We start from the raw sequence: 25516 nt of genomic DNA on the forward strand, positions 1-25516 counted from the left end.
ACAGAGACATGCCAGTATTCTGGATGACATCGCCCGGCACCCTCTCAATCTACTTTAACTTTTTTTATTTCTTGTACAATTTGTTTATCAATCTACTTCGCCTTGAAACCATTCTTATTTTTTAAGAAAATGAAAAAGAAACAAGCCTTGAAACTAATCGAAGTAGTATATTTATTACATTAATATTTATAATGAGGACATTAGATGATATGAACGTCAGAGCTAAACTTTTTATTAGCTTTAAGTCTGCTGTTTTTAAAATGAAAATCACACAAATCAAGAATGTATATATTAGAGTGTGGGAAACAAACGCAGATTTGATTAAAAGATAACAAGCAGCAGAGATGCCACGAGGAAAGTGGGGCATTAAGAATAGCGTCATATGCAATACGAGGCAGAATTTTAAACATAACATCAAAAAATACTGCACAAAACTCATCTAACTCTCATCTTAGCGGGGTCTACGAATGAACAGGGATATACAGCCCTCCACGTGGAAAGATTGTTAACATTCCGACCACAGCGGAGCAACTTTGCCACCGCACCAACACCTACTCCATCCTCATGTCAAAAAAATTATAATTTATTAAAATTCTGTGGTGTTTTTAAGGGAAACCTGCCAACTAGGGTTGAGGCATCCTCATCTCTATTCTGCACACACCAATGCCCCTCAATAGATTTGTGAAAAGCTCATTGTAAATCTAATAATTATGCCATTCCCTTCTATATGGTTCGAATGCACGTTCAGATAGCACATGAAGATAAAAGAATAAAAATAATAATAATTAAAAAAAAAAACTATACTTGCCACTCTCTTGGATGAATTAATAGCTGTCTCAAAAGCGATCACAGTGATGCCCATCTTATGTAATGATTGCACATTTTGTATTTCCCATTGCTCATCTATGTCATGCAAGGCATCAATAATTAGCAGACCTTTCTGAAATGGCAAAGAATAAATAATATATACCCAATAGGGTTCTCTTAAAACGACAAATGTCCGGAGACACTAATTAAGAAAAAGAATCACCTCGTCTGTCTGTGAGATAGATAACTAAAACATTTATAACTAATGATCAATTGCAATCTTGAAAGGATGTAAAATAATTTTATACCCTCAAACAATATTTGCTCCACCAATTATAAGGCTGCTGAAAGTTCCTAATGTCAAACAGAATGATATATATTCCAATTCCTTAACTACAATTTCACAAGTAAACCTGTGTGAGGAAACCTCTCGGGCTATAAGAAAGACGTCAGAAAAATTTTACCATCATGGCATGAAAAACCAAGATCATCGATCCTTCCCCAAGATCTGCAAGCCCTTCATCCTCTCTTTTAGACCTGAGAGAAATGTACCTTGTACTCCACAAATTAGCTTCCAGACTTGAGCGTGTTACTGAGCCTGCATCAATGAACATCACTTTCCACTAAGCTTTAGCATGTCATGGAATTTCCATCTTGTTTCTAAATCAACTTTCACTAAGCATCCCTATGGGAAACAAAATTAATTATATCTAAGTAATAGCCTACAAGAGAACATGTCTCTTGGCTAATGTTAGAATAGTTCAGCCATCAAATCATCAGATGGGATAAAGATCTATGACATTGCACTTCGAAAATCCAAATGGATAGAAGTAATGGACACAAAATGCTGGCTGAAAAATGAAATTATGGAGTTTGTCAAGTTCAATCACTCCGTGACTCATCTAAGGAATAAGTACCAATTCATGTTACTTGTCATGCAATTTTTTACCACAAGCTGCAAGACAGGTGAATATTAACCATACAGCTATGTTTCTTACTGCACATCTCTTCTACTTTGCTATCTGCATGATATACCCATGCACTAATTTCTTCACCATCTACACAAAAATTAATGAAGTTCAAACCCTCTGCAGTTGAAAATTATTTCTGCGAGGGCAGCTTTATGGTCACATGTAGTTCAGCACAGAGCGGAAGCCAGGTATAAGATGATGAATATGAAAATCCAAGTCTTCCTTGATAAGTTTTAATAAGATTACAACAGCTAATAGATAAGGTTACTTTGTCGTAGTAAAAGCCTTTACAAACCGACTATGTCTTGGATCTTCATGCTGGACCATGTTAGACACTATTAACTAGTCATAAAGGAGGCATCTGCTAAGCATGGCCAATATCATTGATTAGAACTAGTCAGGCACTTCTTTAAAAGTTCACTTTACTAGTTTTGCACCTTTCAATTTCTTTAAAGAAGCTACAGCACTTAGTTTCTCTGTTCTGGTAATGTGCATTTTGATTTCTTCAAATAAATTACAGCCACCTAGCAGAAGAGGAAACAAATTACCAGATCAAGTGACTAGACATTATCCTCTTCATCTTTTACTTCATTAATTAGCTGTGAACTGAAATGGTCAATTAAGCTTACCAATCTAATCCTTCAAATAGCCCTTCTCCTTTTATAGCAGAAGTTTTAAAGATGGCCCATTGACGGTTTTTTATCTTATGAAGTTCCAAGGCTTCGGTTATTGCAGCATCATCAAGTGCACCTGGGAGATCCTGCACAGGAACACAAATAAGTATACCACTGAATCACCAAGATGCTAAGATTTTCTCCAAGTAGACGATAGAGGCAACATGGGAAGAGTCTTATAAAGTACTGCCTTAATCTGATTAAATAAGGTATCCCATGACCAAATAGCTACAAGACCTAAGTATAGAGGTGTTTTATCCTACTCAACAACATACAGGCCATGGTAAAAAACTAGAATAGTGAGGTGCACACACTTAAAAAACTATATTGTGAGGTATGACTACGGCAATCAAAGCAAGCAAAACATTGATTATATCAAAGGTGTAAAAACTTAACAGAGCAAAAGCATAGCTAACTGTGTTCACAAAGAGACAGCAAGATGAAATATGCACTCAGATACTGAAGGAACATCCAATTGGCAAGCAACAAAAAGAAAAAAAACAAGGAAAGAGAAAATCGGAGCAAACAAGCAGTCACTAGAATGGATTTTCTATCAAGAAAGAGATCATGGTTGTATGAGACAACTGCTTATAAAGTGGTAAACCCAAAAAGTAAGATATAGATATCAGAAAAGAGAGTCATGAAGATGACGACAAGACATAACTATTGATTTCCCAAACTAGTTGTAAACCAACATTTCAAGTTTCAGTTAAAACTGATTTGTTTTAGCCGAGAATAAATCACACTAACACACAATTTCAAGTTTCAGTCAATTTCATAGTTCTGGTCAGTCCCAGCCAAGACTGGCCAGTTTCAGTGGTTTTAGCTGAAACATGCAAAAACCAGCTATAGATGCATTTCGTAAGTCTTATTTCAATGTTTACAATGATTTCAGGTCATTTCCTTTACTTAATTAAGCACGTAGACTATACAGCATCCATTTAATGGATTTTCTTTCATTTTCTAGTGTTAAAAGCGGAGATAGATAATAAATTTAAGCCTCCATAGCAAAAACCTTCTGGGAAACCTTTATTACAATAAATTATAAAGATTAGTGTGAACATCTAGATATAAGACATTCTACATACACGTGTAGTTTATTAATAGTGACTTAATCTCAAAAATATGAGAAAAAAATGCACAAACTCAGTATAATTGTGAGTCCTACCAAAACAACGATAAATTTTGGAATCGAAGCTTAAAGAGTAACTCACACACACACACAAACATGTGTATATCTATGTGTACACATAGATACTCATATACTTAATTTCACTTATATGCAATATTAACTTTAGCCTAAAATTGTTGAAACAACACTGATGTAGAACCTATATAACACAAAATACTTACAGTTGTTGTCCAGTAATTTTTCTTGTTTTTTTCTAATTTCTCCGTCTTTTAATTTTTAATATTTTTCTAGATTCTTTTACCAAAACTCAAACTTGGAGTGAGATTCCGAAAACCGCCAAAACTACTAAATCTGAAACTTCACACTCGACTAAAATCGGAACCAAAATTGAGCTATCAAACCTCAGTATAAACTTAGACTTGAGCAAATCTAGAACCGCCAGCTAGGCCCCATTTAATTTTTGTCGAGCTTGGGCTGAGGTTTTAGGCCCGACATTTTTTAAGGTTTAGTTTTTAAGGCTTGAAGGAATATTGGGCTTGGGCTTGACATTTTTTAACGAGGCCCGGCATGGACCAACATACATATACAATATATAATTCATATTCTATACACTTTATTCATATTATAAATTGAAACAAATGAATATTGAATTAAAAATACAAGAAAAATGGGATCAAAGAACCCTAAGGTTTAAACCATGCTCAACCTTCCCCATATTCTTCTCTAGCTGCTGCCACCTTCCCAACTGATCTCCTTCAACCATGGCAGCAACCATGGTGACGGCCACAGCAGCGCCCCACTCCTCCCCTTCCTCTTCCTCACTCCCTTGGTTCCCACCTCTCTACCTCTTACCATCGAAGTTAAGCGGTCTCCACCTTCTCCTTGGCCTCCACCACCTCTCTCTCCCCCTCTCTCCCTTTTGTACCCCCTAGCCATCCCCCTAGCAACCATAGTCACCGCCTCTCCTCCAGTCTGCTCCCTACCTTTTGCTGTCAAAGTTAAGCTGCCTCCACCATCTCCTCAGCCTCCTCTCTCTCTCTCTCTCTCTCTCTCCCCCCCCCCTCCAGCCATCTGCCCCCTCTCTTCCTTGCCAACAAAATCTTATCCATGGTCATTCCCTCTCCTCCCCACCCCTCCTACCTCTTGCAAGATCACCGTGGCAAGTGTCCCTGGTGATAGATTTGGCCCATGTATCAGCTTTGGTCCTAAATGATGGGCTTGGCTCAGGCTGAAAAATTTAGGCCCGGGGCAAGCCCGAGCAATGTTTGGGCTAAGACCTAGACCCTTGATACCTTGTCCAGGCCTTGCTGAACCTAGCGTAGCATAGAGGATGCATAGGTCTAGCACAAACTAAGGCAGAACTATGTGAAACAGACAACTAACAAAACTTGAATTATAGAAGAAACTGCTATGAAGCGTAGGGGACATGACTCCACATATCAGGATCTGTGTTCAAGGAAGCAAAACTATGTGCCATTTTTTTCATCATGTATTGTAGAGGTTAAGAAAAAGAAGAGAGATACAATTATGTGAACATCCAAACAAAAAGAACAAGCATGGAAATACAATAATATAGCATGGTAATGCTGCTTCTAGTTATGGAGCATCACAGCATCCCTCTCCTCAAAGTCTCTCCTTCAGCTCATTCGGCTTTTTGTAGCATTTTTCTTGTCGCATTAAAGTGCCAAATAATCCATCAACACAAGCTTCAAAGACCCTTGTCATAACTTCCATCTTTTTCGAGGGATTCTCTTTTTAAACCCACAAAAAGTTAAGCCTTGTTCCATATAAGCACCTCCACTAAACATTTTTGTACCAATCAAGGGTTGAAAAATCAAGCATGCTATACGATATTCCCTGTATCGAGGCATATCGAGGGCATACCATACCGCATACGGTGACATCAATAAACCATGAGTAAACACAGGGATGTATATATAGCATGGAGAAGTGACCAATCTGCCATGTACCGCCGAATTCCAAATCTCGATGCCAACCAAAAGAATCTACTGCTTATGCCATACTGTTTTAGTTGGTAAAGGACTGACCAACATATCCTCTAGAGGCACAAATATAGGATTCTTGAAATGCACTTATTTCCACTTATTTTATTTCATACTTTTGTCACAAACCTCACCATCCCACAACAGTTGACTCTATATGAGAAGCCTCGTTATGAGCTAGTCGTCTAACCATACACAACTTTACTATTATCTCATGATGATTAGCTTGACTCATGGCCAAAAGCAATAATGACATAAAAATCTCCAAGCACTTCCATACTTCATTCACCTTGCTTTATTTTGAAATTCCTTCCGTTTATTTCTTCAATACTTAGTAAAATAAATCAAGGTCAAAAAAGGGTCTTGGTGGAGCATTTATGAACCATAATTCCTAGGCAGTCTAATTTTCATTAGACATGCATCAGCATTGCTTTTCTTTAGTCCATCTACTTTGCACAATAACTCTTATCTGATAAACCTTAGACCATATGTAGATGTAGCACACCGTGGAGCCCCTTCAAGTAACCTAGTTAAGAAAATTAGGACCTCGTTTGTGAGAATTTCCACTGTGACTGTCATGCCAACTTCACAAATTGGCTCTCTCTCTCGAAATTCAAAGGAAAAAATAATCATGGTACAGGTTGAATAGACTTTTAACCTAGCCAAACTATAGTTACAACAAATGAAATTAATGTAGTGTGATGGAAAGGTTATAGATGAAAACTTCAAACTTTTTAAGAGGCATGTATTCACTTTCTATGTTTTGAAGGATGAATACACAAATAAGTGAATTTTGAGGGGCATATGCAAAACTTCTATAAACAAGATAGATATCAATGCAACTTCTTCCAATGCTCGAAATAATGCTCTACCTCCCAAAATTTCCTTTAACAAAAAAATAAAATTTAAAATAAATGAATTCATTAAAAGAAATACTAAAATAATGATTCACGCACATGCACAACAAAAATTACAAAAAGGGAGCTCTAGAGGCTAAATTGAATTGTAGAATAACTCTCATCACCTGCTTGTTTGCATATACGAGGACAATCGCACCTTTTAGCTCTTCCTCCTGGCAGAAAAAATAAAGCAATTAAATTGTTCTAGCCATTGTAGCTGTTGGAAGAACAGAATGTGTAATTGTTTTGATCCTCTCCTCTAAAGGTGTATGTTGACTTCATTTTGGGCATTATTATGGTCTATGAATATAAAGGCACTATTGAATCTTGATCCATGTCAACTTAAACTTAGAATATCAAAAGATTTGACTGCTAAACAAATGAATGGAAAGAGTCTGAGCCCCAAAAAATAAAAACAACAACAACATCAACAACAATTGGATGGAAAGAGATTAATTGAGTCCTAGATGTAATCTTACATACAGCAAGGGAATAGGCACAAAACTATAAGTACAGAAATATTTCAAGTATATTAATATTAAGTTGTATCCTTTTGGCTTCATCTTTTTTTGAGGGGAATCTTGTTTTACTTTATCTAACTTGTCAAATAGTCACCATGACAAGATTTTGTACACATCAAGATTGGTATAGTTGTAATACCATGAAGAAATTAGCATAAAATAAGAAGATCCAGAGTTATTTGCAATGCAAGTCGTTAAAGTATAACATTTACATGAAGATACATGCAGCTAATCATGATAAGTTAATTTACTATAATCAGTAAATGACTGGCTAACAGTTAACCAATCATTTGAAATCCAAGAAAGAATTTTATGCACATGTACAATAAAAAGACATGTTCTCCTTGCAAATATCCTTGATCTGAACTCCTCACCGGTGGTAAACAATCAAAGCCTATCATTTATGCTGTCTTAACCATATGAGAGTAGAGGACATAGTTCGATTTAATTAATAAAGTAAAACTAGAAAGTAAAAATTGTAAATGAGCTGCGTAAGACATTGCTGGTTAAATTTGGTTCTATGATACCAAGAATATATACTTTTTACAACAAGACATATCAATTAACTGTGATGACAGGTTAAGAAGCACTTAATGGGTGTGAAATAATTGATATCTCAATAATGATGAAGTTAAATTAGCTTAATAAGCTGTCACACGAACAGGTGTGGGCAGCATCTTTGGCCCCATTGCAATCTAAGATACGAATGCTGTTGTAACATCAATTGCTATTTTCTAATGGATGTGCTTGTGTTGCATTTAAATTACCTCCTTTACCAATATCTAGTGACCATTCCAATATTGGTGCCTAAAAGCAAGACCACGTTTCTGTTTGGGCTCAAGGATCCTCTCATCAACTTACAAAGTGATCCGAAGATGTTAGGCTCCTCCCATCCATGTAGATAGACATCCATGAACACCGATGACCAAGGTTCGCCATTTTGATACCAGACCCGGCACCAATACCATGCTGATACAGTGTTGGTACATCCGTTGTGGAGTCGATTCGGTGTACTGAGACTCGGTAACCCCACTCCCCCCAAATACCAAGTCTCAATTTAGTACCAGTACGATACACTGATACAGGGTGGTATGCATGTAATAACCCTAAATTTTTTTTTAAGGAAAAAGAACAATAAAATAACCCTTAAATTGGTATGAGGGGTAATATTGGAAAGAATCAAAAGATAATGGCATAATTGTAGATGCAATGAAGTGGTAAGGAAAAAATAGGGATTTTAGTGTTTGATGTGACTTAAATAGGGGGTTTGGTGGCTGGTGGTGGATTTGAGCTATGGCGGTGGAATCAAACAGAGAGGAAGAAAAAAGAAAGAAAGAAAAAAAAGAAAAGAAGAGAAGGAGAAGAAGGAAAAGGAGGAAAGCAGAGAGAAGAAGGAATTGAGGGGCAAAGGAGACCGGTTGTGCTGCCGGCTGAAAGGAAGAAGAAAGAAAAGAGTGTGGTCTCTCTTCCTCGGTGCAAAGACTTCAATTTTTCTGAGGAAAAGAGGTAAGCAACCCATTCTATCAACTGTTTTAGAGATCTGAAGATGAAAAGGGGGTAAATAGGATCTTTAAAAGGAATCCAAAGTGAGGAGGTTGGGTTTCAACAAAGTTTTTCCGAGACTGCGGAAAAACTGTGTCGAAGTCCTAACTTCAGTGAATTATTTCGGGGGTCAATCGGCCTCCGATGATGATGTATCTTACTATTTTGGAAACCCCTATGAGTGTAGAATGTTAGGTAAAAATTTCATAAAATTTGGAGTTTGTAAAGTGGATCAAATCTGGGATGAAGTAACTCGCTGTCAGTCCGGGTTACAGTTCATCCGATATGAAGAAGGTGAGAAAAATGATGGGAGTCGCCTCAAAACGCGCCGGAGTCGACTCCAGTTGACTGCTCATGGTGCAAAGTACGTCTCCCACTCACCTACCAATCCGGGACGATCTTGATACACCTCCAAGATCTACAGTAGGCGGTAGGGATCTTCTTCCTCTTGTTCCTAGCTTCTTGCCCAACTGTGACATGCATTAATTATACATTCAGTCTTGTATCAAGGACTCATAATCTATGTATCCATCATAAACATAGAAAACTTTAATTGACTCAACTTCCCCCCACTAAATCTTCCTTTTTCTATTAATTAACTTGCTATTTATGTGTATTTTGATGCAGGAGCATCTCACTCACACCTTGGGCCATTGCTGTTAGGGTAAGGTGCGATAAAAAATTGAATTCTTTCTTTTTCTAAAATTTTCCTGACTCCCGAGCCGACTCCGCTGAGGCTCGAGTCGACCCCAATCTGCCCCGAGTGAAATGACTTTTTTTGTAAATTGATTTCATTTCCTCTATTTCAAAGACTTGTAGAGCCTTTTCAGTGGTATATTGAGTTGCATTGCACTCCCTTGACCCCTCATTCCCAACCCTGATGTTAGTTTATGATTGGGTCGTGGTCAAGTGAGTGGTAGTCTTGATTATACTCCTTTTTAGTAGAGTATTGGGAGGGTGCATTATGGCATTTATACATGGCTTGGCAGTATCTACAGGACACCTATAGTCGATGGGATTAGACATCGGCCTGTGTGCACATAGTAGCCTTCTAGGTGGGCGGAGCCCAGTCCCTTCCCAGGGGGACACGGCCCTAGACGTAGGATCGGCCGGTCCTGCGACTTATATATCTACTTGCCGCCGGGCATAGTAAAATCCCGCAAGGTGCAGTATGGCTTTCCATGGATGTAGCATTCCCGCGAGGTGCCAATAGTATTCAGATGTGAGGTGATTCTCACGGATTTCTATGAATTTCTGTTTTGGATACTGGCCAGCATTTACATTATTGGTGTGGTATCATATGACAGTAGGAAGTTGTTGTGGTTCGTCTGGGGCGTAAGACCCATCTCCCGATAACTGTTTATCGATGTCTCAGCATATTGACACCCGATTTGTATATTCCAGCATTATGATCTGTTGAGCATATTCAGGAGTAGCATATATGTTTACTTGATTATTCCATATATGCTTCAGATGAGTTGATATTGATTATGGTGATATTGATGATTTACTCCATATTCTTTATGTTGAGTTCATGTTCATCTTATTATTGATCACCATTCATATGCTCTTGAGATTTCATCGCGAGCCATGATTATATTCTGTCTCATATGCATAGTACTCTCCACCTCCACTCACTACTCCGGCGCGTTTTGAGGCGACTCCCATCATTTTTCTCACCTTCTTCATCTCGGATGAACAGTAACCCGGACTGACAGCGGGTTACTTCATCCCGGATTTGATCCACTTTCCAAACTCCAAATTTTATGAAATTTTTACCTAACATTCTATACTCATAGGGGTTTCCAAAATAGTAAGATACATCATCATCGGAGGCCGATTGACCCCCGAAATAATTCACCGAAGTTGGAACTTCGACACAATTTTTCCGCAGTCTCGGAAAAACTTTGTTGAAGCCCAACCTCCTCACTTTGGATTCCTTTTAAAGATCCTATTTACCCCCTTTTCATCTTCAGATCTCTAAAACAGTTGATAGAATGGGTTGCTTACCTCTTTTCCTCAGAAAAATTGAAGTCTTTGCACCGAGGAAGAGAGACCACATTCTTTTCTTTTTTCTTCCTTTCAGCCGGCAGCACAACCGGTCTCCTTTGCCCCTCAATTGCTTCTTCTCTTTGCTTTCCTCCTTTTCCTTCTTCTTCTCCTTCTCTTCTCTTTTTCTTCCTCTCTGTTTGATTCCACCGCCACAGCTCAAATCCACCGCCAGCCACCAAACCCCCTATTTAAGTCACATCAAACACTAAAATTCCTATTTTGCCTTTGCCACTTCATTGCATCTACAATTATGCCAATATCTTTTGATTCTTTTCAATATTACCCCTCATACCAATTTAAGGGTTATTTTATTGTTCTTTTTCCTAAAAAAAAATTTAGGGTTATTACATCCTCCCCGCTATATAAAATTCGTCCTCGAATTTAAAAGAGTAAATTACCTGATTACTCAAAGAGGTGAGGGTATCTGCTCTTCATAATCTGCTCCGACTTCCAAGTGCACTCATCAACATTGTGTCGGTGCCATTGTACCTTCACCATACATATTTCTTTATTTCTCAACTTCCTAGTTTGAGTATCAAGGATAGCTACAGGAAGTTCTTCATAAGAAAGGTCTTCTTCTACTGTAACTTCCTGCACTGATAGCACATGAGATGGATCCGGCACATACTTTCGGAGCATAGATATATAGAATACTGGATGCACATGGCTGAGGTTTGGAGGCAGTGTTAATCTGTAAGATACATTGCCAACCTTGTCCAATATCTCAAAGGGGCCAATGTATCTGGGACTAAGCTTGCCTCTTTTTCCAAACCTCATTGCCCCTTTCATAGGAGAGATCTTTAGAAAAACATGATCCCCCATGCCAAATTGCACATCTCTCCTTTTGAGATCTGAGTAGTTCTTCTACTTACTGAACACTGTCCTCAACCTTTCCCGTATCATTGGCACTTTTTCTGATGTCTCTCTGATCAAATCTGGTCCTTCTAGGTGCTTCTTCCCAATCTCAGACCAGCATAAGGAAGATCTACATTTCCTCCCATAAAGTGCCTCATAAGGTACCATACCAATAGTTGAGTGATAGCTATTATTATATGCAAACTCAACTAAAGGTAAGTACCTGTCCCAGCTACCTCTGAAATCCAGTACACACATTCTGAGCATATCCTCAAGGGTCTGAATGGTCCTCTCCGACTGCCCATCTGTTTGAGGATGAAATGCTGTACTGAAATCAAGTTGAGTCCCCAATGCCTCATGGAGTTTTTGCCAAAATTTAGAGGTAAACTGTGAACCTCTATATGATATAATAGAAACTGGCACTCCATGCAAGGACACTATCCTATCCACATACATCTCGGCATACTGAGCTACTGAATATGTGGTCTTCACCGGTAGAAAATAGGCTGATTTTGTCAATCTATCCACAATCACCCAGATGGAATCATATCCTTTTTGTGTTCTGGGCAGCCCGACCACAAAGTCCATAGTTACCCTTTCCCATTTCCACTCGGGCAAAGGTAACTCTTGCAACAATCCTGTTGGCTTCTGATGTTCAAATTTCACTTGCTGACAAGTCAAACAAGAAGCCACATACTTGGCCACATCCCTTTTTAATCCGTTCCACCAATACATGCTTTTGATATCATGATACATCTTGGTGGAACCAGGATGAATGCTATAGGAAGTATTGTGTGCTTCATGCATAATCTTCTGTCTCAAATCTTCCACATTTGGCACACATAGCCTACTGCTACACATCAACATCTCATCCACAATCTGAAACCTTTCTATCTGTCCTGATTGCACTTCTCCTTTCAGTTTCATAAGAATTGGATCTAAATCCTGTGAAATCTTGATTTCATCTATTAACCTCGGTTTCACCTGAAACTGTGCAATTAAAGGACGAACTTCTGATACCCTAAAAGATAGTCCCTAACCAAATAAATCTGTCAGATCTCTGACTATCTCTCTCCTCTGGACGGAGATGTGAGATAAACTGCCCATTGATTTCCGGCTCAATGCATCTGCTACAACATTAGCCTTGCCCGGATGATACAGGATTTGGCAGTCATAATCCTTCAACAGCTCTATCCATCTCCTCTGTCTGAGATTCAAATCTCTTTGCTGTTGAATGTATTGGAGGCTTTTGTGATCAGTATATATTTCACATTTCTCACCATATAAATAATGCCTCCATATCTTTAATGCAAATATGACAGCAGCCATTTCCAAGTCATGAGTGGGATAGTTTACCTCATGCTTTCTCAGCTGTCTGGATGCATACGCAATCACCTTGCCATTCTGCATTAACACACATCCCAATCCCACTCTGGAAGCATCACAGTAAACTACAAACCCGCCTCTATCTGTGGGTAGAGTCAAAACTGGAGCTGATGTGAGGCAATCCTTCAGCTTCTGGAAGCTCTGTTCACAAGAGTCTATCCAAGTGAACTTAACTTGCTTCCGAGTCAGCTTTGTAAATGGGGCAGCTATTTTTGAGAAATCCTTTACAAACTTCCTATAGTACCCAGCCAGACCCAGAAAACTCCTGATTTCTATTACATTTGTAGGTCTCGGCCAAGCCATAACTGCCTCCATCTTCTTGGGATCCACCCTGATTCCTTCCTTACATATTGTGTCCCAAGAATCCAACTTCCTGTAGCCAGAACTCACATTTGGTAAGTTTGGCATACAATTAATGTTCTCTCAAGGTTTGTAGTGCTATCCTCAAATGCTCTTCATGATCAGCCTGACTCTTAGAATATATGAGGATGTCATCTATAAAGACTATCACAAACCTGTCAAGATAGGGTTTAAAGACCCTATTCATCAAGTCCATAAATGCTGCTAGGGCATTTGTCAGCCCAAATGGAAGCACTAGAAACTCATAGTGCCCATATCTCATTCTGAATGCAGTCTTCAATATATCTTCCTTTCTGATTTTCAGCTGATGATACCCAGACTGCAGATCAATCTTCGAGAAGTACTCAGCCCCCTGTAATTGATCAAACAGGTCATCTATCCTGGGGAGTGGGTATCTGTTTTTGATGGTCACTTTATTCAGCTGTCTATAATCTATACATAATCTCAGTGACCCATCCTTTTTCTTCACAAACAGAACTGGAGCACCCCATGATGATGTACTGGGCCTAACAAACCCCTTGTCTAGCAGATCCTACAATTGCACCTTCAGTTCTCTCAACTCTGTGGGTGCTATACGATAGGGAGCAATTGAAATAGGGTTTGTACAAGGGAGAAGTTCAATACTGAACTCAATTTCTCTATCAGGTGGCGATCCTGGTAATTCTCCTGAAAATACATCTGGATACTCCCTAACAACTGGAATCTGTTGCAGATCCACAGACTCTACCTGGGTGTCCACATAAGCTAGATAGCCTTGACATCCCTTTCTCAGCAGCCTCTTTGTTTTCACTGCAGACACCAAATTCATTGAGATCTCACTCCTGTCCCCTTGATGTGTAAATTCACCCCCATCTAAGGGTCTGAAGATAACACTCTTTTCTTGGCAGTTAATGGTGGCACGATTGTCTGATAACCAATCCATGCCCAGTATAACATCAAAGTCTAACACTGCCAACTCAATCAAATCGACTGGAAGTGTCTTACCTTCTACCTCTACCAATACACATATCTCACTTCTATACTATCCCCTACAGGTGTGCTAATAGCTAAGGGAATATGCATCAATATCTTATCCTTAGCTAACTTTTTAGCAAAATAAGGAGACAAATGAATGGGTAGCTCCAGAATCAAACAACACTCTAGCTTTAATCTTATCAATGAGGAGCATACCTATCGCAGCTGCATTCGATGCATGTGCCTCTTGTGGATTTACCGTGAACACTCTTCCTTGCCCTCTGCCTACTGGAGCTGACGGCTGTGATGGTCCAGCACTCTGCTGTGACGCTGGTGTCTGACCTCTGCCTCTGCCTACAGGCCCCCTACTACTAGGCCTGTCCATCTGCACAGAAGGTAGGGCTGTTAATGAGCCGAGCTGCTCGGGCTCGGCTCGGTAAAAGCTCGGCTCGGGCTCGGGCTCGGTAGTCAAACGAGCCCGAGCCCGAGCCCAATATGAGGCTCGTTTACACTCGAGCCCAAGCCTGAGCTCGAGCCCGAGCAGCTCACGAGCCCAAACGAGCTCTAGTCTTCCACTGAAAAATCTTATTTCAGCACCATAATTCATAAAAATCTAATCATATAGAGAAAAATAGCTTGTTATCGAGCCCGATTACGAGCCCGAGCTCGGGCTCGTTCTAGAGCTCGTAATTGAAACGAGCTTTACGAGCTCAAGCCCGAGCCTTTGCTTTGCCAAGCAAGCCCGAGCTCGAGCCCAAAATAGAGCTCGTTACCGAGCCCGAGCCTGAGCTTCTGTGAAACGAGCCGAGCCGAGCCCAAGAGCTCGGCTCGGCTCGTTGACAGCCCTAACAGAAGGGTAGAATGCTGAAGGCACAAACTGCTGGGTGACACTCTGAAGGTATTCTCTGGCAAAATGACCCAGCTGTCCACATCTATAGCATACTTTTTGGCCCATTCTGCATCTGCCAGGGTGATGCCTCCCATATGTGTCACACACTGGCCATGATTGAAACCTGGATTCAGTTCTGGCCATAGCAACTGGAGGACGAGGTGCTGATGGTAGAGAAGCATCCTGTAACTGACCTCTTCTCCTCCACTTCCTCTTACGTGGGGCAGGTGGAGCTGAGCGTACAGACTGCTCCGTCAGACCCTCCGGAAGACTTGCTCCCTCAGATCTACCTCTGCTGCTTTATCCTTTCCCCATACTCATTTTTCTCTGTTCTCTTTCAGCTCTTTCCTCTTTATTTCTGATCTCCCACTGTTTTGCTTTATCTATAAGCTTGGACAAAGTGGAGACCTCTACTGCCAATACCGCATTATAAAGCGGGAAAATCAGACCCCGTCTGAACCTTTCTATCCTGGCAGCTTCAGTGGGGATGATGTAAGGAGCATACCTCTCTAATCTTGTAAACTCACGAGCGTACTCAGCTACGCTCATTTCGGGCATCTGCTTCAGCCTCTCAAACTGAAGAGCCCGATTCTGCCTCTCAACCGGAGACAAAAACTCATCCATCACTGCTTGCCTGAACTCTTCCCAAGTTGGGGGATTCTACTATACAATCTGTCCTCCACTTGCCTCTGGTACCAGTCCCAAGCATCTTCTTTCATTGTGAGCCCTACAAGTTCTATTGCCCTTGCATCAGAACAGGGCAGTCTCCGTATCATCTTTTCAGTTTCCTCCAGGAATCTCTGAGGATCTTCACCTTCTTCCCCCTTAAACTCCGGGGTTCTGAGCCTCAGAAAGTCCTGTACAGTAATCCCCTCATAATCTAGAGCCCGCCTGGCTAAACTCCTCGGCACAGGTACAAGAGGTGGGATGAATATTATTGATGGGGCAGGAGGCTTCCCTCGAGCAATTTGTTCCCTCAGAGCTTGATTCTCCTCCAGTAACTGCTCCACCAGTACATCTCTACTTCCTACTTCTCCTTGATCATCAACCCTCCGTCTGTCAGCAGGAGGAGATTTTTCTCTCTGGGGCTCAACATGTGCGGAACCCGCATCAAGCTCTATATCTGGCTCCGTCCTCTTTCCAGGACTAGCGGGTCCTCTCCTTGGAAGCATCCTTTATATATCTCTGAAAAGGAACAAAGAGAGAGGTGGTCGCTACACACTGAGTCATAAAATGCTTTACTAAATTGTAAATGACTCAGCAAATAGCACAAAAAAAATCCTATGCTCCATAGTATAATCCTATACTTAATCCTAACTTATCCAATTGCTCTGACAGGACTCTTCTTAAACCTTGCTCTGATACCAAGCTTTGTCACGACCCCCGCCCTGATCCAGTGGGCCGCCGCGACGGTCCTAGGGTGCGGGTACGCATAAGGCCACCAGCCACCGCGTAGAACCCTACTACCAATCAATCATCATAAATCCCATAAAATTTTGGCATGATATATGCACAAAATGACCACTTTGTTCTATTTTTTAACCTGTCAGGAAATATCCACACATACCACAATCTACCTGTCAGAGCAGCAATCACATAATCCTGTCACAAAATAAACCTGGACAATATAAATCAATACATTATCACAGGCATACCCCATCTGCATAAAAATCCGGTTCCCATTTCATTCATGGTCAAACCCATATCCACAACAGGATCTATGCCTATAACTCTCCACTCCACTCACTGAGTATTTATATACTCACTCCCCAGTTGATATTTTTGTTGCAGGCCAGCTGATATATAGAGAGGAGCAGGATTAGTGGTTGCCTGCTATCTGTGCCGCTCCATAGCATAGTATAGTGTAGAGTAGAGGTTTATATATTTTGATGTATTATAAATCCTCAGTATGTATGGTGTACAGTTATAGGCATAGATCCTGTTGTGGATATGGGTTTGACCATGAATGAAATGAAAACCGGATTTTTATGCAGATGGGGTGTGCCTGTGATAATGTATTGATTTATATTATCCAGGTTTATTTTGTGACAGGATTATGTGATTGCTGCTCTGACAGGTAGATTTTTGTATGTGTGGATATTTCCTGACAGGTTAAAAAATAGAACAAAGTGGTCATTTTGTGCATATATCATGTCAAAATTTTATGGGATTTATGATGATTGATTGGTAGTAGGGTTCTACGCGGTGGCTGGTGGCCTTATGCCTACCCGCAGCCTAGAACCGTCGCGGCGGCCCGCCGGATCAGGGCGGGGGTCGTGACAATGCACCAGTATGATGAACCTTGCACATAACAAGTATCATGATATGCACCCCACAGTTGTCAAAGTAGCCCAAGCATGGACCTAGCTTACCCACCAAGTGGTCACATAGGCAGCAAACTTTGTTCAAGGCTAGTTCAAATCACTAAATCATTCACGATTAAACTACATTGTCATAATTTCAATAAAATAACATTTTAGCATGCTTGGTGAATTTACAAAAAAAAAATATATTTTCAAGATAATTATCTTGTAAAATTTAAACCGAACTCATAATGAATGGCATCATTGTTTTTTTAGTTCAAGCAGTAGCGATTGCAGGGCTTCCTTATTTGTTCATCTTAGTGGAGGCTGGAGCTCAATTGAAAGGTTTTGATTGAAGGCCTTTTCTAGTCACTCATTCGCACATAAGGTTTTCTCTTCGAACCATCTGATTTTCTTTGAGATCAAGTTCAATGTACCTTACGCCCTTATTAGCATCCAATGTCATTATAAAGACATTACAAGAAATATTTTCTTATATAGAATTCATAAAATATACACACAAGAAAATTCTGCCAAAGAATAATCATAACAGATCATGTAAATAAAATATTCATGAAGTAAGATTCTTCAAAGCATTCTCCATTCATAGCATAGTATTGTTGCAAAAATGTACAATGGAACAAATGAAGAAACGAACTTTTGTATGCTGCATACCTCTAGGATAGCATGAAATTCATCCTTAGCCGTCACCAGTCTATCAGTATCACTTGAATCAACAACATAGATAATGGCTTGGGTGTTTGGAAAGTAGCATCTCCAATAAGGCCTGTATATGATCACGTGCATGCACACACACCACACATTGACACGCATACCAAAAGGAAAAGAAAAGAAAAGACAAAAGTAGTTATTAATGGGCTTTTCCAATGGCTCATTCTACAAGCATACAAGTCTATGTTTCTTAAAATTATACTATATAAAAGATAACAGAACCAACAATTTTCTTCACAAAAGAGTAACTAGACATTTTTAAGTACATCAAAATTCTTCCTACTTGCATGCAAATATTTCACCAGCCTCCCCTCTCTATAACTCTTTAACAAGCACCCTTCCTCACAAAGGTTGTGTCTAGCCTATGATGTAAATGCAAATCATCTTGAATGGTTTTCACTAGTCACGAAGTAATGACACACCTACAGTTATTCGATCACACTCACTATTAAGTTCCCCAAATTACCACATTTTCACCTTTATCATCATCTCTTTTATTCTCCATCTTAAACTAATAGCCTTCCAAAACGTGCAACATATTTACTCAGACAATAAAGCCGCTTCAAAGTATTCCTCATATATAACAATCAAATTAGACACTACAGGCACATGTCCACTTTATCCTATTATTAAAAGGTATAGTTTAAAGCTGAATATTAGAGAAGCTAGAGAATGTTAGGCTGCCTCTCCTATAACTCAATTTTACACTAACGGATCCTATATAAGCATCCTCAGCAGAGTTAATTCACTAATTCAATATGCTTTTGATTCTCATCGCCCATCCAATTTTGTATTTAGTATATCATACGCATTTGCATTTTCTAATCAATAAAAGACATAGAAAAGTACGCTCTCTAACTAGGGATGCTGAATTATTGCACTGAAGCTGTTAATAAAATGCCACCAGAGGATAGACTGATTCAACGCAAGGATTGAATAGCTATAAATACTGTGTTGGAACTACCAGTTTTGTCTTCCACAAAAACAGTCACAAATTATTGATCTTTAACTAAGTTGTCCATATCAACTAAGCCCAAATTTCGATGGCATCCCACTCAGCTTTCACAAGGGTGCTGTGGGTACATTTTCAACAACAATCATGACAAGTGTTTTAAAAGATGGTTATGGTATGCGGGCAGCTTGGAAACTGCAATATGATTAGGCAAAAAACAGACATGTAGGCAGACCACAAAGCAAATTGTATTAATAATTAAAGTAAATTCCATAGATAAACTATAAATAGAAGACTAGAAGTAAATCAGAAGATAGATCAGAAAATATAAAAATGGTAAAGAATCATTTTTACATTAATCCAAGAATCCATTTTAGTGTAATGTAACATGTTAACTAGTAAAATTACAGATATTCCCTATAGACAATGCAACAATACTAATCCTTCAAAAGAATGATGAACTATTTGAGAGAGATGACAAATCAAGCAACTTTATGAGATGATGAAATAGTTGATGCAAATTTAGGAAAAAAAATAAAAACACAGTAACACTTGAAACAAGGATGCTTCAGCACCAATCGGAATCCACACCTAGGCCAAGGCACACCACTTAGGTACCTACTTGGTGGTCAGCCCGCATATAAAAGCCGCCCAATGGTTTGGGAGGTGGGCCCTAAGTGAGGCACCATGAGAACTGACAAGGTGGTAATTCTTATGTGAATTACATGTAGTGGATCTTCCAAAAACTCCAACAACCATTATCTGGATAACACCGTTCCCAACCTCCATTATAAACAAGTCCTCTCATCAACAATGATATTGATACAACATTTGTACAAGAGATTTTTCAGCACGCAACTAACACTATTATCCAATACTAAACTCAAAAATAATCCACCATAAGATAATGCCTCAATATGATGATTCCCATCAAACCATAAATAGACCTAATGGCATTTTTGGTCATTAGCTTAGAAGCCAAAATTGCCTAATCCATCTAGCGCACCTGGCTTGGAAGCATGATTTCTGTGATTTCAAAGCATATTCATATAGAAATCATGAGTTGAGCTATCACGAATCGGAGTCCGGATTCTATCCCGAATCATGCATACGAGCAAAATTAGGGAAAAAGGATGAGGAGGGGATGCTGACCTGGAGATATGGTTGGAGGAGGTCATTGTGGATACCTATGAGTTCGAATGAAGAAGGTACATTTTCCAAATTTGGTTCCCTATAAAGGAGCATCACATATGTATCGCATAGTTTATATACTTTAAAAAGATCATCACTGCAAGAAAAATCATATCACAGGATATTGCAATGTCTGTCACACAACCCATTGTCACCAATCACTCATAGTTGGCTGTCACTTCTTTCATTGTGCCTTTTAGGACTTGACATTGCATACAGACCATGTTGGTTTTCATTCTAGTTCATAATCTCATTTAATTAATGTCAATTTAGCAAGTTAGCTAACTCTTTGATTTACAAACTTCTATAGTTGTCAAATCAAAAGGCATAAAAAATAATCTTTATATGGCCTCAGGAAACAATCTTACTCAGACTACTCATTCCAATGTGTTTAACCAAGCATCTGCCTATTCTTTTTACTAATAAAAATGGTGTCAGTTCAATTGATGGCTTCATGCCTTACATACCAAACTTACTTTCTTAAGGCTACAACAGAAATGGCATATCTATGTTAAAAAGTTATGGTGACATGATTTTACATGGAGCAAAATTATGGACTTCTATTTATCACTGCATGCGTAAGTTCTTCTCCATAAACACATAATGAAGTGAACGATTGGAACAAAACATGGCTGAATCACTTAACAAATGTCCCTGGTCATGCTTTCTCTATATTCCAGAACTATCTAAACACTTGTAATACAATCTTCTACACAGATAGACATCCATAAAAAAGTCTGTTAGCTGGTAGGAACTTACAACCGAAAAACCAAAATTTGGTCTTCCCTATGACATTAATCATTTGTGACTATTAAAATCTCCTCCTCCCCCCCCCCCCCCTCTCTCTCTCTCTCTCCCTGCCTCAAAGCGCACAGCACACACACACACACCCCAACTCATATAACCAGAGCTTCTAAGAATAACAACCATAGGCGATGGTTAACTTAGCCAATAAATCAAACACCATCAAAAAGGTTACATAAGCAATCTCTTCACCATAGTTGTTAATGTGAAGTACAGCCACAATTATACAGAACTACAAGGTCATGATATTTTCCCTTGAGCCAATCTTTTCCAAGCAATAAAAGTGATCTCACTAATGTGTGAGTCTACAAGCTTTCATGAGTCAACAATCAACACAGTGGGGCACTCATAAAGACAACATGTTTGGGAAATCAGCTTTACACTTTGAAATGTTCTCATGTTTCTTCAGCTATAAGTGTACAGCTCAATTGATTTTAACAGCTCCAGGTCTTCTGTCTGTAACAGTCTAATAGGATAGGATGCTCTTGTAAGTTTTCAGTATATGGTTTCCTCAGGCATTTTGAGAATCTTTCCATTCCGAATAACTGAGCATTAGTGCTGTCAGAATATTTCTACTTATAAATTATTCATAGGATTGCAGATCATGTTCTTATTGAAACTAAAAGAAAACATGTTTCTATCTCTATAGAGGATTAGAGGGGTACCCCAAAGTTTAAAATATATTCTCATATCTACAAACTAACATGTAGCTACCAAGGCCAGTCCCAAGCCCAATTAAGAAAAAGCAGAGGTTTGACATTAGGTTGGCAACCAGTCATGAATAGCATGTTGAATGATGAAGTGCATATAAATTCGATTTTTGTGAATATTAGGGCAGATATATGGAAGAACTTGAAATACACTCTGAAATTGCCCTAAACAAGAACACTTGGTGAATAAGGACCAAGCTACATTCATGGCAAGTTAATATGTGGGAAAAACACAGACACGATATAGCATCATTATTTGAAGATTTGAGTAAGCAGGATATGAAATACCTGATACTTGTCTGCCCACCTGTTTCAGCAAACCATATAGTTCACGTCAAAAATAGCATTTAGCAGAGGTATCAGATAAAGTAAATAAATCATCCCAAACAACAAATTGATCTTAAAAACAATAAGTCGAAGGTTCAATAATTATGAGAAAAAAAACCCTGATACATTATAACAGTTTCAAACCACACGCATGGCCATAATTCCTGCAGACTTGAAAGTGTATAAATTTATCGTTTAATCAATCAGTATGCAACACTTATCACAAGATTGCTATAGCATAGGCCTCTCTGGTGGATCTAGCATCAGTATGTACTGTAGCATACATTTCCACTCAAAAACCTCCGGCACGGATGATACATGGGCTAACAGCTATGGTTTTCTACTTATACAGGACCAGAATAGATATAATCATTGAATATAGAGGACTATAGTTGATCACACACACACACACACACACACACATATATTTCTTGATTTTTCACTGAGATATAGGTACAATTCATCAAGATTCAAACAATCTAGTTTCAAAAGAACCAAGCTTTCTTAATAATATATCCATCAAGCTCATCATATCTCTTTGAAATCATTTTGGAATTGGTAATATGAAGTTTGTTATGCTCAACTAAATCTATTAGTTGATAATATTTCTTCTTACGAAACTATTATGTCTCTCAGAAGAAGGATGTTTGTAGCAAAAGTTTGAAAAGTGTCACTTTCAAGTTTACTCATTTGCTTTACACTGATTAATCAGTTGCACAATTCGCAAAACATACAATAACTCTAATACAAAGATATTTTAACAGATGCATGACATGAGTGGTTATGGCCCAGTTGCCTTGTACATGTTGGATTATTACCCCATTTCCGTGGATCCAAACGTCGCTCCTCACGTTATGTGGTACTAAGTCACCAGCAGAATATTCATATTCTCCAACTCAACATAATAACTTCAGATATCAACAATGGAACATGACACTTTTAATTTTTATTATTAACTTTGACCATAATGGAGTCACCCTACAATGATACCCTTGTTGGCTTACTTTTATGAAACTGTTAACCATCTAGGAACCTATCCGGTACCCTTTACAAGAAATGGAAAGCCAATTTCACAATTGAAATTGAGGGGTCTCTTCTCCATCCCCTGTAGTTACTTAATATCATTGATTAGACATACAAAATTTCAGATCCTTACAACTTGCTAGGCCATCAAACAAACAAACAAGAGATAAAACGAACAATAAAATGAACAAAAGCGATCAGCATTGCAGTATCATGATTAAGCTCCAAAGAATCAAACAAAATACCGTCAATCTACAAAATTCATGCCAAATTCATTCCTACAAAGACATCACCAAAAAATCAGCATTACAACAACATCGTTGAGCTTCGACACATCAAAGCCAGTAGGCCAGTACCATGTAAATCAATGCCAGATTCTTCATAAAACAGTTCAATCCCGATCGAATCATCAAGGAAAGGGGCAAAACTACAAAAAGTAAGAAAGGGCAGATCGACGTACCTAGATCCCAAACTTGCAGCTTAATATTGTTGTACTGCACCGTTTCCACATTGAATCCGATCGCTGAATCCGACCAACGAGAAAAGAAAACCCAGCGGTTAGCAAACCAGAAATCTCAAGAATTAAAGGAAGAGAGAGGGAGAAGACGCACTTGGGATCGTGGAGACTACTTCCCCCATCTGAAGCCGATCTGAAACAAAGAAAGCGAAATAAATGTCCTCCCACAGATCCAAAACGAGGAACGAATTCGGGAAAGAAAAAGGGGGTGTGGTGGAGAGAGATACAGAGGATGGTGGTTTTCCCGGCATTGTCGAGGCCGAGGACCAGGATCCGAGCCTCCCGGTTGCCGAAGAGGGAAGAGAGCATCCGGGTGAAGAGGATGCCCATGGCGGCGACGGATAGATCGGATCCGAGGGCTCGGAGTCCCCTAGGGCCAATGCAGATCGGTGGAGCAAAATCCTATTCCCTGCGATCAAGAAGGGTTAGAGAGAGAGAGAGAGAGAAAGAGCCCTAAGAATGGAAACAGGATCTGCTTGCTCAAGTCGCAGTTTTCGCTTCTTGAGAGTCGGTGGTGAGGCCTTTGGAGTTTGGACTGGTGGGGTGTGTCCAAGGAAAAAAGATGAGAAAAAGAGAGACTTGCCGGAAGAGAGGGCTTGGGTCGTATCTTTCGCGTGAAAGGATGATTTATCGTGAACCATTCGATCGCGTCCTGCACCGTTGTCAACGCTCTCTCTTCATCCATCCATCCGCTTGCACAAATCTCGAAGCAATTATTACATAATCTAATGGCTGATTCTTGCGGAGAAGGGTAAATATTTGTTTTGCGCACCCCTTTTTTTTTGGTTAAAAATGGGCATTTCATACAACACGGGTACAAATACATTCAATAGAGTCAGAAAACAAAAGATCCTGAAATGCTCCGGGCTGCTCACTCTCCCTGTCCTCACCACGGGGCCGGCTATAGATCGCTCAAGCCCGGAACCTTGGCTTTGCGCTTATTTCTATATATATATATATATATATATATATATATATATATATATGTGTGTGTACACCACTAACTTCGAGGGGTTGTTGAATGTTTGGAAGAATTTAAATTTTTCTTGGATGTACTACTCAAGTTTTATATTTAAAATCTCTAGTTGCTAAATAGAGCAACGTGATCATTAGGACAAGTTTCAGTTCATAAAAAATCGCAAATTACTGTTGTAAATCAATGAAAAACAAAATAAAACAATACATGCCAATATATTAATTAATTATAACTTTTTATAAAATTTTCTTCTTGTTTTATTTGCTAATGGTACCATATTATTTTTGTAGGGTTTCTGTTTCCTACCATATTAATGGTACCATATTAATTAATTAATTATCCTGCTGGCAAATAACATTGCTTTAGATTAAGAAATTGTTTAAACAAGAATCTATGCTAGCAAGAAATTTACATGTTAGGGCCTAGATGCCTTTCAACATATGTCGAACCTCATAGAAATAAAATATATATTTTTCAATTACTTCTAATTTTTGACATTTTATTATCAACATTGTTTGGGAGAGTTATATAATTTAGTCTCAAATTTTCACGGTCCAATCCAAAATACTTAAAATCTTATAAATGGTATGCATTGCAATCTAGAACAAAATGCGAGGCTTATGAAACCTCTATATCTTATAGAATTTTTACAACATTGTAAGTTGAGTTGAATAACATATTTTATAATTAACTCCTTATAGAATGAGTTAATAATGTTAAAATAATATTAATTTATTTAAATTGAATATCGAAACGGTTGAACATAATCTATTGTACAATAAATATCTAAAAAATAATTTCGGACCTTTCTAGATGGTCTCCAATCTATTTACCAAGTTAGTACAAAAATTAATGATAACAATTGCGCTAGCATAATAAAATACATGACATGGAATAAATAGAAAATCCACTTTATCGGGGCATGATCAGTGCATC

General features: G+C 38.9%; 1 protein-coding gene across 3 annotated transcripts; it reads right to left on the minus strand.

Moving 5' to 3' along the window:
• Positions 1-937: 937 nt before the first annotated feature.
• Positions 938-24202, minus strand: LOC103707103 (ADP-ribosylation factor 1). Of its 3 annotated transcripts, XM_008791472.6 has the most exons (8): positions 23832-24202; positions 23699-23737; positions 23548-23610; positions 22026-22044; positions 18024-18135; positions 6612-6659; positions 2408-2538; positions 938-1405 (listed from the first exon to the last, which is right to left on the minus strand). In XM_008791472.6, exons 1-8 carry the CDS (start codon positions 23932-23934, stop codon positions 1375-1377), a joined length of 546 nt encoding a protein of 181 aa, XP_008789694.2. In that variant the 5' UTR covers positions 23935-24202; the 3' UTR covers positions 938-1374. The 3 variants fall into 3 exon arrangements, with proteins under 3 accessions (XP_008789694.2, XP_089782301.1, XP_088563503.1); XM_089926175.1 differs by lacking the exon at positions 6612-6659; XM_088707377.2 differs by lacking the exon at positions 938-1405 and having other exon boundaries at positions 2404-2538.
• Between the last annotated feature and the right edge of the window lie 1314 nt (positions 24203-25516).

This window comes from Phoenix dactylifera, chromosome 11, assembly GCF_051530095.1.
Source record: "Phoenix dactylifera cultivar Ajwa chromosome 11, Ajwa_hap1_PhDact_Kaust_v1.1, whole genome shotgun sequence".
NCBI lineage: Eukaryota > Viridiplantae > Streptophyta > Magnoliopsida > Arecales > Arecaceae > Phoenix > Phoenix dactylifera.